This window comes from Xenopus laevis, chromosome 4L, assembly GCF_017654675.1.
Source record: "Xenopus laevis strain J_2021 chromosome 4L, Xenopus_laevis_v10.1, whole genome shotgun sequence".
NCBI lineage: Eukaryota > Metazoa > Chordata > Amphibia > Anura > Pipidae > Xenopus > Xenopus laevis.
The window spans coordinates 128,010,120-128,028,878 of NC_054377.1; the positions used below are offsets into that span (position 1 = coordinate 128,010,120).

Genomic DNA, 18,759 nt, shown 5'->3' on the forward strand with positions numbered 1-18,759 from the left:
GGGCCCTAGGACCCACGATTGATCAGTCCAATATAGCCCTCCTCAATGTGGGCATATCGGGGAGAGATCCTTTGTATGGCCACCTTAACTCATCATCATTTATAGTGCCAACAAGATAAGCAGTGCTTTATAACAACAGGGAATACATGGTGGATAACAAACAAGGGTTACAGAGTACAAAAGGATTAGAGGGCCCTACAAATTAGAGTTTACAAAGTAAAGGTTAGGGTACAATTGAGACATTAGGATTTTAGAAACAATTTGTGATTTTTGATACAGCAATGATTGATTAATTAAGGTTCATTGAATAAGCCTCTTTAAACAGATGGGACTTTAAGGAGCGCTTGAAAGTTTGGAAAGAAGGAAAAAGTCTGACAGCTGGAGGCAGAGAGTTCCAGAGAAAAGCAGAAGCCCGAGAGAAGTCTTGTAGACAAGAATGGGCAGAAGTGATGAGAGGAGAAGCGAGGCGAAGATCAGAAGCAGAACGAATGTTGCGTAAAGTAGTGTATTTGGAGATCAGAAATAAAATATAGGGAGGGGCTTCATTATTAAGGGCCTTGAAAGTGAGTGTTTAGTAATTTGAAATTGATTCTAGATGAAATTGTGAGCCAGTGAAGGGACGTGCATATGGGAGCAGCTGATGTTGAGCGGCGAGATAGATGAATGAGTCTAGCGGCTGCATTTAGAACAGATTGGAGTTGTGAAAGGTGACCTGCTAGGAGTAGGTTGCAGTAATCCAGGCGGGAGATGATGAGAGACTGAATCAGTGGTTTCATTGATTCTGAACGGAGATATGGTCGTATTCGGGCAATGTTGCGCAGTTAAATGCGACAAGATTTTGCAAGTGCTTGAATGTGTGGTGTGAAAGACAGATGTGAGTCTAGGATAACTCCTAGGCAGCGTGCCTGTGTGGTGGAATGAAAGGTGGTGTTGTTTACTGTGAGTGATATCTGAGGGACAGGGGAAGATCTTGGAGGAAATATAATGAGTTCTGTTTTTGAAAGGTTCAGTTTCAGGTGGCGCTGTGACATCCAGGAGGAGACAGCAGAGAGACAGTCTGTGACTTGGGAAAGGACAGAATTAGAAAGATTGGGAGTAGACAAGTAGAGTTGGGTGTCATCAGCATAAAGGTGGTACTGAAGTCCAAACGACTGAATAAGTTTTCCTAGCGAAGTTGTATAGAGCGAGAACAGCAGAGGGCCTAGAACAGAGCCTTGAGGAACTCCAACAGAGAGAGGGAACATAGTAGAAGTAGAGTTACAGAAGGCAACTTTAAAGGAACGGTCAGACAGATAAGATGTAAACCATGAAAGAGCAGTGTCACGAATGCCAGCTGAGTGTAGAATGTCTAGGAAGAGTGTGTGGTCAACTGTGTCAAACTCATACATTTTTGGTATTTGTCTGCTGGCTAGACAATCCCAGGCGATATTTGTGCCACGGTCATTCAGTCCATTGATCAAACATGTAATTCCACACAAAATTGGAGTGCTCACCTCAGACACTTTTCCTTTCGGATCAGGTGCTTCTAGCAGTATTCGATCACGCCTGCCACGGATCCAAACTGATTATAGAAATCCAATATACTGCAGCACACTGTAATTTGTGTAAATATAAAGATGTGCTTTATTGGCTCAAATACAAGCAGACATGTGGCAACGTTTTCGGGCCTACACAGGAATCTGCAATTTTTGCATATACCGAGGCAGATGCGATTCGCATTCTCGGATTGGAACAGAGTGATAACTCCTTCCTAACTGAACCTACTGGGAACAACATAGCACGAGAGTTGGAGAAAGAAAACAAGAGACTAACTGGTCTTAATCTCCATTCTATCACACTTAAAGAATATTACAAGGCACAACGGATACCACGTGGCCTAAGGGTTAATTTACGACCGACTATATTCTCTGAGAACACTGACTTCATTAAAAGGTATGAACAAATAGTCAATAAGTGCTCCTTAGATATACTGCTATTGAATATTGAATATATACAGCAAGCCATTCCTGGGGTGCAACAGCGCATTACTTCACTAGAACAACAACTAAAAGACGCGACACGACCAGATGAGGCAGGAGAAATCCTTACCAGTATAAGAGATACAACAGCAAAGCATCGTAGAGCAGTGGAGGAGCGCAAAAGATTCAAGTTCCAGAGAGATACGGAGGACTACCGAACCGGCAATATCTACCAGTGGAACCAGGCGGGAGTGAGTGCTGGAACGCATCGCAGTGGAACGCATCGCAACATACGCTGGGACACATCACGTGAGCGTGAGCGACAAGGAGATCTGCAGACACGCTGGTTACCGACGAAGAAAGCACCCCGCCAACGGTCACCGGATAATCGCACGGAGGGAAGCACTTCAGAAGGTTCGGGTTCTTTTTTAGATTACAGTCCCCCGGATACATCCAGCCGAAGACGCGCAGAGGCCACAGGAGGAACCGATCGCAACAAGGATCGAATATACATCAGGGAGTCGAATCAATCTACAGAACGGAGGCAACAACCCAACAGACAGGCACGGAAGAAACATCAGACACGTTAGTATATAACATTTCTGATATTATGTTGACACCATTACAAATGTCTGTGCTACAAAAGGGTCTCTCTTTCAGCCCCACTAGTGCCTGTGATACATTCTCCCTTGATATTGACTTACAAAGGTTTTTTAGAAATATAAGGCTAAAAAGACACTTTTCAAAAATTCCTTCAGCCCCTCATGTTTCATACAGCAATGGTGGATTGGGACATTCACAGCTCACTATTAAAACAGTGGGCTTACGTAACAGAAGTAATTTTGTACCACCTAATACAGATAATGTTATTGAAGCTTATATTAAATTGGTAAGCAGGGATGTAGACATTCTAAAGCAGAAGATCAAACGTAATCCAATGATGGGGGTTAAACCTAATTTAACCTATAAAGAGAACAAATGTATAAAAGATTTAATACAAAATGACAAATTGATTGTGAAACCTGCGGACAAAGGAGGCGCCCTGGTGGTAATGAATAGACAATACTATTTGAAAGAGATCGATACACAACTATCTGATGCTAATGTATATAAAAAAATGGAAGCTGATCCGTTGATATCCATTCAACAGTGTATTATGGATACAGTATATACAGCTGCAGAGGAAGGGGTAATAGCCGATGATTTGAAACGCTTCCTTATTAAAGATGACCCGATTACACCGGTGTTTTACACCTTACCAAAAATACACAAAAATATGCAGAAACCACCAGGTCGCCCTATTGTCGCAGGTACGGATTCAGTGTTGTCCCCTCTGGCTGTCTACTTAGACAAAGTGTTGCAACCATTAGTGCAAAATACAAGATCATATGTTAAAGACACTACCCATTTACTCACATTGTTGAAAGATATCGTATTACCTTCACATGATATATTACTAGTCAGTTTTGACGTTACGAGTTTGTATACATCGATAACACATAACTTGGGTTTGAAAGCAGTGGAACACTTCCTAGATACAACAAATTATACCACCAGACAAAAAGTCTTTTTGCTCTCATTATTAGAAATAGTGTTACACCAAAACTATTTCCTATTTGGGGACACTTTCTATATACAACAGAGGGGTACGGCGATGGGGAGTAATGTGGCCCCCACGTATGCCAACCTTTTTTTGTCGTTTATAGAGGACATGATTGTTTACGAAAATCAACTGTGGAAATCACATTGCCTACTATATTTACGATATATCGATGACCTGCTGCTAATTTGGGATGGGTCACAAGAAAGTTTGTCCCTCTTCCACAACTTCTTAAATCAGATTGATAGCAATGTGAAATTCACAGTTGAATCGAACAATACAACAATAAACTTTCTTGATGTGAGTATTACTAGAGTGGGTGAAACACTTAAGACCAGTCTATTTAGGAAAAAGACGGATAAGAACAATCTTCTACACTTTGAAAGTTTTCACCCAGAACCCCTAAAAAATTCTCTTCCAATATCTCAACTGGCAAGAGTTAAACGTATAACAAGCGATCCTAAAGAATGTGATGAACAAATGGAAAATATGCTAGTACGTTTTAATCAGAGGGGGTATGGTAGGGACACCTTAGAGAAAAGTATAAAAAAAGTACAAAATAAAACCAGAGATAGTCTTTTGTCTAAGGTGCCCGATAAAAAGAAAGATGACAATAAAATGGTGTTTGTAAGCAACTACAGTACAGCCAGCAGACAAGTGGGACAAATTATACAAAGTCATTGGCACTTGTTACAATCCTGTTTACCGGATGTACCCGAATTCCAGATACGACCAATGATGGCTTATAAAAGAGCCAGAAATTTAAAAGATAGACTAATTAAGGCGGACATAGGGGGCTCGAAGAAGGAACGTACACGCTTCCTTAATAAACCTAAATTCGGGACTTTCCCATGTTTACACTGCATACAATGCAATTCGGTGATTAAAGGGGAAAATTTCCATCACCCACATTCTGGAAAGAAATATTCAATTAAACAATACTACACCTGTGATTCAACCTTTGTAATTTATTTACTCAAGTGTCCGTGTGGTTTGCTTTATGTGGGGGAAACAACACAAAAGATCAAAGATAGAATATCCAAACATAAATCAACCATACGAAAGGGATTAACCACATTGCCTGTCCCCGCACATTTTAAACAGGCAGGGCACTCAGTGAGTCAACTGAGGTTTCAGGTGATTGATTCGGCCGAGCAACCCAGGAGAGGAGGGAATAGATTAAAGTTATTGCATAAACTTGAAATGCAATGGATCCATAGATTAGATACGGTCTGGCCCAGGGGCCTAAATAAAGATTATACTCCAGCTATGTTTATATACCAGTAGGGGAACAGACATTGTGAAATAGATCTTACTGTTATTGATTGAGATTATACAAATATATTGAGAACTGTCAATTGAAATAAAACATATGTATGCCTTTTTTCTCAAGGTTATTGAATAAAGAATAAGATATCAGAACATTCTGAGTGCTGAAACCACCTTCTGCACAAAGTAAGCAATCACAAAATGAAACACAGAACACAATGTGCATGTAAGGTAAAGTTCAAGTGTCTCAGATTCTCTGAATGTAATGATATTGTTTTTAAACTTTATTTCTCTTTTTAAAGCAATTGCTTTTTATCACTGAATATGGTTACAATTTTACAGGGACACTGATGAAAAGAAACTTTTTAACCCTTTCTGGACATTATCACAAATATGGACACTATGAGGTTTTTTGATATATTGAAAATGTGATTTTAAGTGGATTTAATTGTATTATATATTTATTGTGACCATTGTTATACAATTAGGGATCACTAATGAACACGAATGTTTCCGCCTACTTTTTTCAAGGTTCCCCCACCCATTTTTACCCTATTTAACACGAAACAGTATGTGATTTCACAGGCTTGAGAAAGGGTCCTGCGAGGCCCGAAACGTTGCCACATGTCTGCTTGTATTTGAGCCAATAAAGCACATCTTTATATTTACACAAATTACAGTGTGCTGCAGTATATTGGATTTCCATTGATCAAACATGTTTGAAATTTTTAGCTGCTGATGCCCCATCACCCAGTGCATGTAACATTGACAGATGAGAAATTGAAGAAAGGCTTAAAGCTGGTGATACTGTGCATGGCCTCTTTTATGCTCCTTTGGCCCATGAGACGATTGATTAGCCACAGTATGGCCGCCTTTAGTGGGCCTGACTACACGGTAAATTGTAATGACTTATTGAGATGTTCAGCTGTCAAACCTCATGTACATGTATAAAGCTTGTACCTTAGAAATGATATAGGTTAATAACTATAACCATGATTACAAATTAGTCAGATAAAAAAGAATTACAGCCACCTGAAAGACATGCTTGATAAAGGGGCGTATCCCCTTTATATTTTAACACGGTGTGATAAATTGGCTCCATAAACGTGTGAGGGACAGAGCTGTCAACTTTTCAATAACACTAAAAAAAGAAAATTCAAAAGGATTCCGGAGGTTCAGTCCTGTAGCCGTTTCTTTTCCGTTCTCCAACCGGTATAAATCTTACAAATCCAAATACTGTGAAACAGCGCTTCTCAAGGAAGCTCAGGAGAAGAAAAATGAAAAAAACGTTCCAAAATATAGTGTAGTATGTTTTAATCTATTCACCACCTCTCTGTGTGAACACTCCATGATATTCAATCTCACGTGAAACCCACTCCTTCATTCAGCAGACCAAGGCCACACTCTTCCTTAGCTTTTAGTGATCCAACACCGAGGGAAGATGGGTACTTGTATCCAGATTCCGCTCCGGATTTGCTAGGAAAAATGCGCTTCATATAGTGTAAAAAACTTAAATATCGAATAGGTATAAAATTACACTCACATAAAATAAAGTAAGACTGGTGCTTATTGGTCTTTCTAGGTTCTATTGTGGTTACCCAGTTTGCTTATCTCTCTCCTCACAGCTGGTTTCTTCCCGGGCGCACCCTGGCTGACGTCACTAAGCCTCGCCTTACAATATATTTTGGAACATTTTTTAATTTTTCTTATCCTGAGCTTCCCTGAGAAGCACTGTTTCATAGTGTTTGGGTTTGTAAAACTTTTCAATAATGCTGGCCCGGGGGAACTTGTGGGGTGAATGTTCCCAGGTTTGTGATGTCACACACTAGAAGTGACATCACCCATGCGCAGAGCCCCTCCTCAAGCCGCAGAAACCACTCCCCTGACGTCACCGAAGTAGTCTGCCTGCTATCATGTGAAATCACCAGAAATCAGGGGAATGTGTGTAAGTGACGGGAGACCAGGGGACACAGCATAAAATCTGGTATCAGTGATGTGTACGGAACGCATTTTAGCAAATCCTCTGAGGAAATTCCTGTCCTGTATGCAATCTCGTATGCTAGAGGAATGCAACATCGCCTGCTTTTCAACTCACCTCTCCCTCAAAGCAGACGTCACAACCCTTGCCTCCCTCCTCAGCGGTCAGCTCCTGCTCCTCCCTCCTCAGCCATCCGACATGGGTCCTGTGTCCTCACTCCTCAGCCATCCGACATGGGTCCTGGGTCCTCGCTCCTCCATCCTCAGCCATCCGTCCTGGGTGGCTTTTTGGGTGAGGTTTTTTTTTTAACTTCCTTTTTTTTATGTGGTCATTTAGCGGAGGGAGAAGTGCAGAGAGTTGAAAAGGGAAAGCGGAAGGCTGAGTGCTGAGGAAAGAGGGTGGAGGGCTGAGCAGGGAGGGCGGAAGACTGAGGACAGAAGGCGGAGGAAAGAGGGCGGAGGGCTGAGGAGGAAGTTCGTATGGCTGACAGCTGAGAAAGAAGGGTAGAGGACAGAGGTGTGACTGCAGCATTTGAGGATGAGTGACAGTAAAAACACCCGATGCGGCATTCCTAAGCCATAGGAGATCGCATGGAGGACAGGGATTTTCCCAGAGGATGTCCTAAAATGCGTTCCGTAGACGTGGCGTTGGGCTCCCCACCAAAAAAAATATCGACTGAGGGGATGGCGTAACAGTTCCATTCCCCATGCCCTCCACCTGACCCAAAGACGGGTCAGGGGAGTATGATGCAGCAGACCCCGTGGGCCAGGCCTCTGCTGTATAGGTATTCACACCAGTGACTGTCGATAAAATAGGGGGCGTTGGCAGCTCTGGAGTGAGTTGTACCTGAGGGAGTCACTCATACCTCCCAACATTTTGGAAGTAAAAAGAGGGACAAAATGTTTTTTTCCGCATGTAGTGTAGCAATTTTTTGACCACACCCCTTTCTGTGGCCACACACCCTAATTACCATGTTTGTTTTACAAAATTTGGCAGGTTATGAAAGTTTGAAAATATTTCTCCTTATCTAAACTGTGTTTTTGTGTCTCAAAATTGTTACAAAGTATCTTATTTGCACCTGTTAGTTGTTCTGGGCTCTCTGCTAAAAGCCAATTAAGTGAGAAACTTTGTTTCTTTTTCTGGCTGTTCAGTGCAGAGAAAAGAGGGACTTTCCAGTACAAATGAGGGACTGCGGGTTGAGCTGTCAAAAGAGGGACTGTCGGTTCGAAAAAGGGACAGTTGGGAGGTATGCACTGAAAACTGCTGCAGGAATAGATCCATGTGTTGTTCTATGGTAAAGACTGAGAGATACTATTTATTTACTGCAATGGGAGGGTAATATATACACAGTAGCTGGGAGTGAGAGCAAATGGCTGATAATGGAAGCCAGTAATTCAGGGACAAACTGCAGCTACACTCAGCACCATGGCACACAAGTTTGCTCTGGCAGGAGGCGGGACTTGGGCTGCTATTGCTCAGTTCTCAGGTCACTCACATCTTATGACCACTTCCTGTGGAAGAATGAAAGAACACGCCCAGCCATCAGTTCAGCCTGTGACACGGATCTCTCTGCAGTTCTGATAGAGATACATTTGTAAGAGGTAAAATAAGCAGTAAATGATTTTCCCTGTGTATTAATTGTAGGGGGAGGAGAATGGCACAACATGCCCCCTACTTCTCTCCCCCTTTTCCCCTACTTCCTTGTTTGCATCTCCCGGTCTGTTTTGTTTTCTCTTTTCTGTCCCCATTTCCTACAGCTGATTCTGATTTGTTTTGACACAAGGCAATTTGTCTGTCACTACCTTGTGATAAAGGATAGAGGCAATCAGAATTCCCCCGGGTGCCTGTGTTCTCAGGTTAAGAAGTGACAAAACACCAGTTAGTCTCATTGTTTGTTACAATATTGATGATTTATCTTGTGCAGACCTGATTATATATGACTTTTTTTCTAATTCACAGACAGCACCAGGATGCAAGCGGCTACTCAAATTCCTATGAAGCACAGTTAGGCCAGACAGCTCTGCGTTACTCCTTCTGGGTGAGTTAACCCCCCCCCTTTGATCCACTCTAAGGGTCAGGGCACACGCTGAGATTCAGGGAAATTAGTCGCCCGGCAACAAATCTCCTCTTCTTCGGGGCGACTAATCTCGCCGAACTGCCTCCCGCCGGCTAGAATGTAAATCGCCAGTGGGATGGCACTTGGAGCTCTTCATTTTCAGAAGTCGCCCAAAGTTTGCTTGTGAGGCGACTTTGGAAAACAAATCTCTCCGAGTGCCATAACGCCGGCGATTTACATTCTAGCTCAGCGTGTGTCCTGACCCTAATACAAAAGAGGTAACATATGGATGGGGGCGACCAGGGCCGCCATCAGAGGGGGACGGGGGGACAAGTGTCCTGGGCCTGGGCATGAAGAGGGGCCCGGCACTGCTGCAGTTTTGAAAGAGCCGGGCCCGCCTTGCGAACGACGAAGCCTGTGTCCATTTCCGAAGTCCCGAACAGCCAAAATGCGGAAGTGCCGAAAAGCCAAAGGACCCAAAGCCAGGAAAACAAATGAAGCCAAACTCCTGAAGCAGCAAAAAGACCCGAAGCTACGAAAACAGCCGAAATTTAAGTCCTGAATCGGCGAAAAGACCCAAAGTCACGAAAGGCCATCAATATATTATTTTATTATTCTATAGGCCCCTGGCACCACTGTTTTTATAAAAAAATATTTTTTGGGGCCCCAATTTTTTTTAACTTGTAAGCGGGGCCCTGGCACCAATGTTGTTTTAAAAAATATTTTTTGGGGCCCCAATTTTTTTTAACTTGTAAGGGGGGCCCTGGCGCCAATGTTTGGGGGCCCAATTTTTTTAACTTGTAAGGGGGGCCCTGACGCCAATGTTTTTTTTTTAACTTATAAGGGGGCCCTGATCATCAATAGCTTGTTATAACTTGTATGCGGGGGGGGGGTTACTTTTTAGCACTGATGTCTGTGTGGTCTTTTAACTGTGATGTGGAGTGGGTGGGGCCCAGGGTGCCCGAAAATTTTGTTGTACGGGGCCCCGTGATTTCTAATGGCGGCCCTGGGGACGACACTGGAGCTGGGACCCTCAATGTATCATGAAAGTTTTCCTGTACATGGCTGAAAGATTTTAGAGAAGCAAGGTACAAAATATTGTAACAATCTGTAATAGCTGCACAGCCTAGCAGTTAAAAGGATTGTTCACTTTTGAATAAACTTTTAGTATGTTGTAGAGAGTGATATTCTGAGACAATTTACAATTAGTTTTCATTTTTTATTATTTATGGTTTTTGAGTTATTTATCTTTTTATTCAGCAGCTCTCCAGTTTGTAATTTCAGCAATCTGGTTGCTAGGGTCCAAATTACCCTAGCAACCATGCATTGATTTGAATTAAGAGAATGGAGTATGAATAGGAGTGGGTCTGAATAGAAAGATGAGTGATAAAAAGTAGTAATAACAATACATTTGTAGCCTTACAGAGCATTTGTTTTTAGATGGGTCAGTGACCCCCATTTGAGAGCTGGAAAGAGTCAGAAGAAGAAGGCAAATAATTCAACAACTATAAAAAAAAATCAAGACCAACTGAAAAGTTGCCTAGAATTGGCTGTTCTATAACATAATAAAAGTTAACGTAAAGGTGAACCATCCCTTAAGGAATATCCAACTGCTACCGAACTATAACAACCTGCAGGGAGTACCTGGGAATTGTATTTTAGACAACACTTATTATTTCTGCTGCTGAGCTATAGGCAAAGACTATTCCGTCCTCAAAATAATCAAGCTCTTACCTTGTGTCAGGATCATAATGTTAAAAGTTACTGTTGTTTCAGTGCCTGGGCCCTGTTTTGGGCATAGATCTTAAAGGACCAGTCAGTGCTGAGAGAGATCCTGCCTCTCTGCAAGGGACATGGATGGAACTGGAACTCTGGGAAAAGTCAGCAGCCGAGACCATCAGCAACATGGCACTGGGGCTCCTTTTAAACCTGTGCAGACTCAACACGCACCAGAAAAAGGTATAGAGTAGTAAACTGAAAGCTGCAGATTCTGCCTACACTGTTCTATAAGTTGATTTTATCACTAACTTCCCTTTAATTTGTTTGCATGTTTAAAAATGTAGCCAACAGGATTGTCCGTCGTCACGTGCTGCAGAGAAGCAAAGCAGACATTCCTCCTATAGACCCCGAGGTTCTCAAGGACTTGGAAATCCATACGCAAGATGTGGCTCTCAAAGTAGATCAGATGATGAAAAGCCTTAATGGAACTATCCAGAATGTAAGTTGAATATTCCGTTAAAGGAGACGTAAACCCTAAAAATTAATATGGCTAAAACTCCCATATTTTATATAATGAACTTGTTTCACCAGCCTAAAGTTTCAGCTTGTCAATAGCAGCAATGATCCAGGACTTCACACTTGTCACAGGGGGTCACCATCTTGGAAAGTGTCTGTGACACTCACATGCTCAGTGGGCTCTGAGCAGCTGTTGAGAAGCTAAGCTTAGGGGTCGTCACTAATTATCCAGCAGAAAATTAGGTTGGTCTGTCATATAAGCTGATGCTACAGGGCTGACTATTAAATTCTGATGCTAATTGCACTGGTTTCTGTGCTGCCATGTAGTAATTATCTGTATTAATTACTAATCAGCCTTATATTGTGACATTTCTATCCTATGTGTACTGTATAATGTGAGTGGGTCCCTAAGCTCAGTAAGTGACAGCAGCACAGAGCATGTACAGTGAATCAGCAGAAAAAAAGATGGGGAGCTACAGGGGCATCTTTGGAGACACAGATCTTGGTTACTAAAGGGCTGTGGTTGCCTTGGGCTGGTATAAAAGCTCAAAACATAATATACAACATTTCTAGCTACTTCTTTAGTTAAGCTTTAGTTCTCCTTTAATATTTGATTAAAGGGAAAATCATTATTTATAACTGTTTCTATTTAAATATGCACAAAGAAGTTGTTTCCCAGCAATCATACCATTGTGTGACTTATCTTCCTCTTTCTAGTACAGATTATTTCATAAAGATTATTTTCATAAAGCCTCTATATGGAATGGCAATACTATAACAGGGTGGGTTGATTAATTAAGTCTATAGGAAACACTTTTGCTCACACTATTTGGAAGGGTCTACTCCTAAGTGTAAAATGCTTGTAAGTAGACATAGAATGTTCTATGCATTCAGTATTCTCTGAGCATCATCAATCTGTCACTCCCAATGGCTTATGTGTAAACATAGGTACAAAACTGTAGAAGTGCAGTGGACAATAGCAACCAATCACCCCTTTGCTTACATTTTTTAACTTGTAGTAGACTGTTCAAAACTAATTGCATGTGCATTATGAATGGTACATAACCAAGGAGCCAATTAAAGGGCACATATCACATAAACAATATTTTCCCACCCAAGCATAGAGGAATGAAAAGCACCCTAGAGAGCACTCTACACCCTGTATAGGCAGAAAGCTTCTGATGTTAGGGGCCATATTGGGGTGCATGCATACGTATAATGAGCAAGTGCCCAGCCCATTATCCATAGGATTGGTTGAATCATCCTCTGATCCTAGGAATGTGGGCAGGGCCACCTTTAGAAATCATGGGGCCCCGTACAACAAAATTTTTGGGCCCCCTGTGCCCTGCCCATCCCAGCCCCCAAGCCCCACCCCATATCCCGCCCACTCCACATCACAGTTAAAAGACCACACAAACATCAGCGCTAAAAAAGGTAACCCCCCCACACAAGTTATAAAAAGCTATTGGGGACCAGGGCCCCAAAAAACAAAAAACATTGGCGTCCATAAAAGTTTTTTTTTTTTAAAAAACATTGGTGCCAGGGCCCCCCTTACAAGTAAAAAAAAAATTGGGGCCCCAGAGAACATTTTTTAAAAAAACATGGTGGCAGGGGACTATAGAGTATTACAAGAATACATTGGTGGCCAGGGGATTAAACAAAATAAAAAAATTCGTGGCTTCAGGACTTTAACTTCGGTTCCTTTCGTGACTTCGGGTCTGTTCGCCGCTTCAGGACTTCAATTTCGGCTGTTTTCATGACTTCGGGTCTTTTTGCGCTTCGGGACTTTGGCTTCGGCTATTTTTGTGGATTTGGGTATTTTTCGCCGCTTCGGGACTTCGTAACTTTCGGCACTTCCCGCATTTCGGCTGTTCGGGACTTTGGAAGGAGGCGGCACGGCTTCGGCACTATCAAGGGGGCCTGGCTCTTTCGAAAAGTTCAGCACTGCCGGGCCCCCTTTCAGGCCTGGTATACTTGTACCCCCTGTGCCCCCCTGATGGCGGCCCTGAATGTGGGTGCTCTAACATGGCCTGGGGGGTGGGCAGAATGCTTGCTATGATGCTTTTCTTTAAAAAACAAATACTAATGTTTTCCCATTTGGAGTCCAGCTCTGGTGAGGAAAAAACATTTTAATGTTATTAGATACCCTTTTACCTGCCTATTATGTATATGGAGTGTGGGAGGAAACTGGAGTATCCTGAGGAAACCAACACAGACACAAGGTGATTATATAGACTCGTTGCAAAAAAATACTTCCATTCCAACACGTTCTCTCCAGGATCGTATTAAAATCTTCATTTATACATTAAAAGCTGTCCGCATTGGCTCAGTGCAATAAAAACAACTACTGATGCGTTTCATGCCCCATTTCTTGGCTCTTCCAAGAGGAGGAATGAGGCATGAAACGCGTCAGTAGTTGTTTATTGCACTGAGCCAATGCGGGCAGCTTTTAATGTATTTATATATATATATAAAAGAAATGAAGATTTTAATGCGATCCTGGACAGAACGTGTTGGAATGGAAGTCTTTTTGTGTAAAAGTGACTGCTGCCAGAAGGTGGGACTAAGAAACACGTGATTGTCTGGGTCGAAATTGGTGAGCTCCGTACTCGTAAGGAGAAGTTTTGAAGTCTCTGCAGGTAGAGCAGTGGCACTTGGATTCCTTCATTGCAAAGTAAGAAAGAAAGCTATGATTGGTCGATATGTGATTACCCTTCTGTGTAAATGTTTTATATATTCCATGAAGAGGTGTAGTTCACCTAAAGCTTATGTTTGCATCAACAGATGACGGCACTGAGTGTTGGATACATTCAGACCTACAGAGATTCAGTGGACAGCCTTGGAGAATCCGTTGATATGAGCATCAAGGTAACGACCCCAACTGAGATCAATTTCACACTTCATATACTTTTAAAGGGGTGATTCACCTTTCAGTTGACTTTTTTAGTATGTTGTAGAATGGCTAATTCGAAGGAACCTTTCAATTGACATTAATTTTTTATTGTTTTTTTAATTATTTGCCATTTTCTTTTGACTCTCTAACTTTCTAATGGGGGTCACCGACCCCATCTAAAAAACCAATGCTCTATAAGGCTGCAAATGTATTGTTACTGCTACTTTTTATTACATGTTCTTATTTATGCCCTCCCCTATTCATATTCCAGTTCCTATTCAAATCAATGCATGGTTGGTAGGGTAATTTGGAGCCTAGCAACCAGATTGCTGAAACAACAAACTAGAGAGCTGCTGAATAAAAAGCTATAAATAACTCAAAAAAACACAAACTGAAAAGGTTTCTATATTTGAAACATAAAGAATTTCATGTCATAACAAATAAAAACTTTTTTGAAACTCCTCCCCCCCACAAATAATAACAAATAAAAACCAACTGCAAATTGTCTCAGAATATCCATCTATACATCATACTGAAAGTTAACTCAAAGGTGAACAACCCCTTTATTAGGTTATATTTTTAGTGACTTTTTAGTCTTTTTCTTCAGCCTCTTTTCAGCTTTCAAATGGGGGTCAGTGACCCCAGCAGCCAAAAAAAAGATTGCTCTGTGATACAACTGTATTGTTGCAGTCACTTTTTATTGGTGATCATTCTATTTATGCTCTCTCCTATTCATCTCTCATTCAAACCACTTCCGGGTTGCTAGGGTAGACTAGACAGCTACTGAAATTCACTCATTTTAAAAACATAAAAAATGGACACCTACTGCAAATTCTCAGAATTTTGATCTCTAGATCTTAAAAGTTAATTTAAAGGTCATCTCCCCTTTAAAATATCTGTTCTATGTATGTAATATCTCCATCTGCCTAGGCACACACTGGTGCAGATGAGGGTGCTGGGTGGGAAAGGAATTGAACAGAGGGAAATGCAGTCATGTCAGCCAATACACTGTATGCTCCTTTCTCAGGTCTAATTTTATCTATCATGGTTAAAGGGGAACTCCACAAAAACGGAACTTGAGCTTTTTGAAAAGTGAACATAATTTCAAGCAACTTTGCAATATACATCAATTAAAAAATATGCAGACTTTTCATGATTTTTAAAGGAGATAGAAACCCCCTGGGCGCAAAAATCCCTCCCCTGTGTTGCCCCCCCCTTCTCCCCCCTGGCCTACCTGTCCCCCGGGCAAATGCCCCTAACTTGTTACTCACCTCTCTGCGCAGGTCCTGTCCACGGAGCTCACAGGCGCCATCTTCTCCCAAGCGGTCTTCTTCCTGGATTAATCGGCATCTTCTGGCGCATGCGCAGTAGGAGCATTTACCGGTACGGATCTACTGCGCATGCGCCGAATGTCACAAAGAAAACTTCGTGACTTTTGGCGCATGCGCAGTAGATCCGTACCAGTAAATGCTCCTACTGTGCATGCACCAAAAACGCCGATCAAAGCAGGAAGAAGATGGCGCCTGTGAGCTCCGTGGACAGGCCTGCGCAGAGGGGTGAGTAACAAGTTAGGGGCATTTGCCCGGCGGGACAGGTAGGCCAGGGGGGAGGAGGGAGGGGGGGCAACACAGGGGAGGGGGTAGGGTTTTTGCGCCCAGGGAATTTCCTTCTCCTTTAATGGTTTCTGACAGTCCCCTAAGCCAAGCCCCCTGCTCTCCTTCTGATTAGTGATGGTTGAATTTATTCGCGAAAACGCAGCTGGCATAAAACAAATGGACGCCGGAGTCAGTTTTTTGAACGCCAGCGCATTTTCGCCGTCGAATGTGCGCCGGTGTCCAAAAAATGGGCGCTGGAGTCAAAAACGAGATGCCGGCGCAGTTTCGCTATAAATTTGCAAATTTTACGGCGAAGCAAATCGCCCCAAATTCGCCCATGAATACTTCTGATCTTTCTGATTACTTTGCTGAGCTGGCTACTGTTACTTTGTATCAACAGCCATCTGTCCTCAGCCTGCATTCTCCAAACCCCACAATTCCCTGCACACGGGATTTCAATAAGAAACGGATCATCGCAATGCATTGTGGGTTATGTAGTTCCTGCATGCTGCCTGTAAGCTGTGGAGAAGTTGTTGCAATTTGTAACATTAGTGTTTTAGTCCCTCCTTCCCTGCCAGGATTTCAAATGATGTAGAAAGAGAAGAACTGTTAAACAGCTGGATTTCAGTGTTGGGCCCTTAAGGTGGTGGGTCCCAGTGGACACCAGACTCCCCAGTCTGATACTGTATATCTCTGAGTACAAACTGATATTGTGAATGTGTTTCTGTCTCTAGGGTATGTACACACTGATGGCTCGATGTGAAGAACTGGACCGATCCATGCAGCCCATCCATGCACTTGCTAAACAAATCCTGGAAATTAAATGCACTTTGGAGATTTTCGAATCCCTATGTAAATAACGTGTCAATAAGTACCTTGTTTTATTATATTTTTTTAACGACCATTAAATCATTGCTGCAAATGTGGAGATCCTGTGGTTCCGTAATAATGTCACATTTGTCCATCCCTTTCATTCCTGCTGCAGCCAGTTGTACTGTTAGAAAGAGAACTGGAGCACCATTTGAGATGGGGGTGAAGGGCATAAGGGAACAGTAAGTGGTTTAAAGTAATGAAAATAACGTACAGTTGCCCTGCACTGGTACAACTGTTGTGTTTGCTTCAGAAACTCTACTATAGTTTATATAAATAAGCTGCTGTGTAGCCATGGGGGCAGCCATTCAAGCTGGAAAAGGAGAAAAGGTACAGGATACACAGCAGATTACAGATAAGCGCTGTAGTATACAATGGGATTCTTCAGTACTTATCTGTTATCTACTGTGTATCCTGTGCGTGAATGGCTGCACAGCAGCTTGTTTATATAAACTATAGTAGTCTTTCTGAAGCAAACACAGCAGTTTTACCAGTGTAGGGCAACACTACATTATATTGTCATTCCCTTAAAGGAGAAGGAAAGCCATATGCCGTACCCTTTCTGAATAGCTCTCATACTGATGCCTTAGATCGCTATGGTTTCAGGTCCCCTATGTATATGCAAAAGTAGTAAATCGAGCGTCTTCTTTAGAGCTTGCTTTGCAGAACGCAGCCGCCATCTTGCTAAAGTAATGTACACTTCTTTTTCCTCCTTATTGCTGCTGCGCATGCGCAAAAAAATCACTACCTTTGACCCCAGATGCATGTCATAGATGACGTAGCGCTCAAGTGAAAACTCTCTCCGCTCGCCTTGCAGAATAAGCAACTGCAAAGTAAGCGAATGCAAAGGATCGCTCACTCGTCTCCACAGAGACGCAATGCTTGCAGCTGATTGGCTGGGGGGCATGTTCCAAGGGGTCAACAATGACGCATGCCTAGCTCCATTTACAAACTCGTTATCGTTGAAGGGAGGAAAGCATGCGCAGTACTATAGAATTTAGCCTAATGAGATTGAAGGCTGCCTCGGGCACTCTGTAGGAAGCGCAATGAAAAATCAGTGACGTCACTGTAGTCCTTTACTCACATTCTCAGTAGTGCAAGTTCCCTACTGCTAGACACCAGGGTCAAAGGATTAACTCTGCTCTGTAAGTGTTTGGTATAACAGCCTTATCATACAGCTTTTTCATTTTTAGCTTTCGTTGTCCTTTAACACACATTCATTTTTTGGTGTTACTGTTGCTTTAAGTCCATGCTGGGAAAACCAATTAAAGCCAGACTTCCCAATGAGGCAGCTAAGCAAGAGGCAGGAGGAGTAGAGATTTTATGAGTTGACCAGCACTAACGGTCTATCTATCTCTCTATATATTTCTCTCTCGATCTCTCTATCTATCTATATATATCTCTCTATATATTTCTCTCTTGCTCTCTCTCTATGGGGCAAATTCACTAACCTGCAGAGTTGCACTAGCACAGCCATCGGCAGGCGAAATTTCGCCAGGGTGCCGCTAATTTACTAAAATCCGAAGTTGTGCTCAGGGAGGCGAAAGGTAGCAAAGTTGCGCTAGCATTAATTCGTCAAGCAAAGTGAAGTTACGCTAGGGATGCCTAATTTGCAAACGGCGCCAAGTTAAATTACAATGGACATATATGTAGCAGCAAATACATTACACAAGCCTGGGAAACCTTCATAAAATAAAATAGACTTGTTATTTTGCCCTATACATGTGCCCACTGTATAGTTTAGGTGCCATATGTTAGGAAATGTAGGGGGGAAGGAGGGTACCATCAAAAAAATTTATGATCTTTTTCAGCCTATCACCCTTAAAAAAGTAATAGACGCCAGCGTTTTTTGGGACTTGTCAACTTTTTTTGAAGCAATCCCTATCTACTCTATTGCACTTCGCCTGGTCTGAGGTGGCGAAGGCAAGTCTGGCGAAAGAGGTAACGTTCAGTAAAATATGCAGTTAGTGAATTAGCGTAGGTACGTCCCTTCGCCATAGCACAACTTCGCCTGGCGTAAGGGTGCGAAGTAGTGTTAGAGTAGGTCCACTTCGCTAGCGAATTTACTCCAGCGCCCGTTAGTAAATCGGCAAAGTAACTAAATGACGTCACACTGGCGAACTTGTGCTAGCGTTAGCCGCTTTGCACTTTAGTAAATTTGCCCCTATATATCTCTCTCTCTCTTTTTTTGTTTTTTTTCTCTCTGGCTATCTATATCTCTCTCTATGTCTATCTGTGTCTGTCATTAAGCAGAGTGCTTGACTTCCAGTTATGATCTCCCACATAGAAATGATACATCAGAACA

At 42.4% G+C, this 18,759-nt stretch overlaps 1 protein-coding gene across 2 annotated transcripts; it reads left to right on the plus strand.

The window, feature by feature from the left end:
* The first annotated feature begins 8,246 nt into the window (after positions 1–8,246).
* Positions 8,247–16,512, plus strand: borcs6.L (BLOC-1 related complex subunit 6 L homeolog). 2 transcript variants are annotated; one of them, XM_041590790.1, is made up of 7 exons: positions 8,330–8,406; positions 8,563–8,683; positions 8,765–8,843; positions 10,638–10,820; positions 10,925–11,079; positions 13,881–13,964; positions 16,319–16,512. In XM_041590790.1, the coding sequence occupies exons 4-7, from the start codon at positions 10,715–10,717 to the stop codon at positions 16,442–16,444; spliced, it is 471 nt and encodes a 156-aa protein (XP_041446724.1). In that variant the 5' UTR covers positions 8,330–8,406; positions 8,563–8,683; positions 8,765–8,843; positions 10,638–10,714; the 3' UTR covers positions 16,445–16,512. The 2 variants fall into 2 exon arrangements, with proteins under 2 accessions (XP_018114490.1, XP_041446724.1); XM_018259001.2 differs by lacking the exon at positions 8,563–8,683 and having other exon boundaries at positions 8,247–8,406.
* The last annotated feature ends 2,247 nt before the right edge of the window (positions 16,513–18,759 follow it).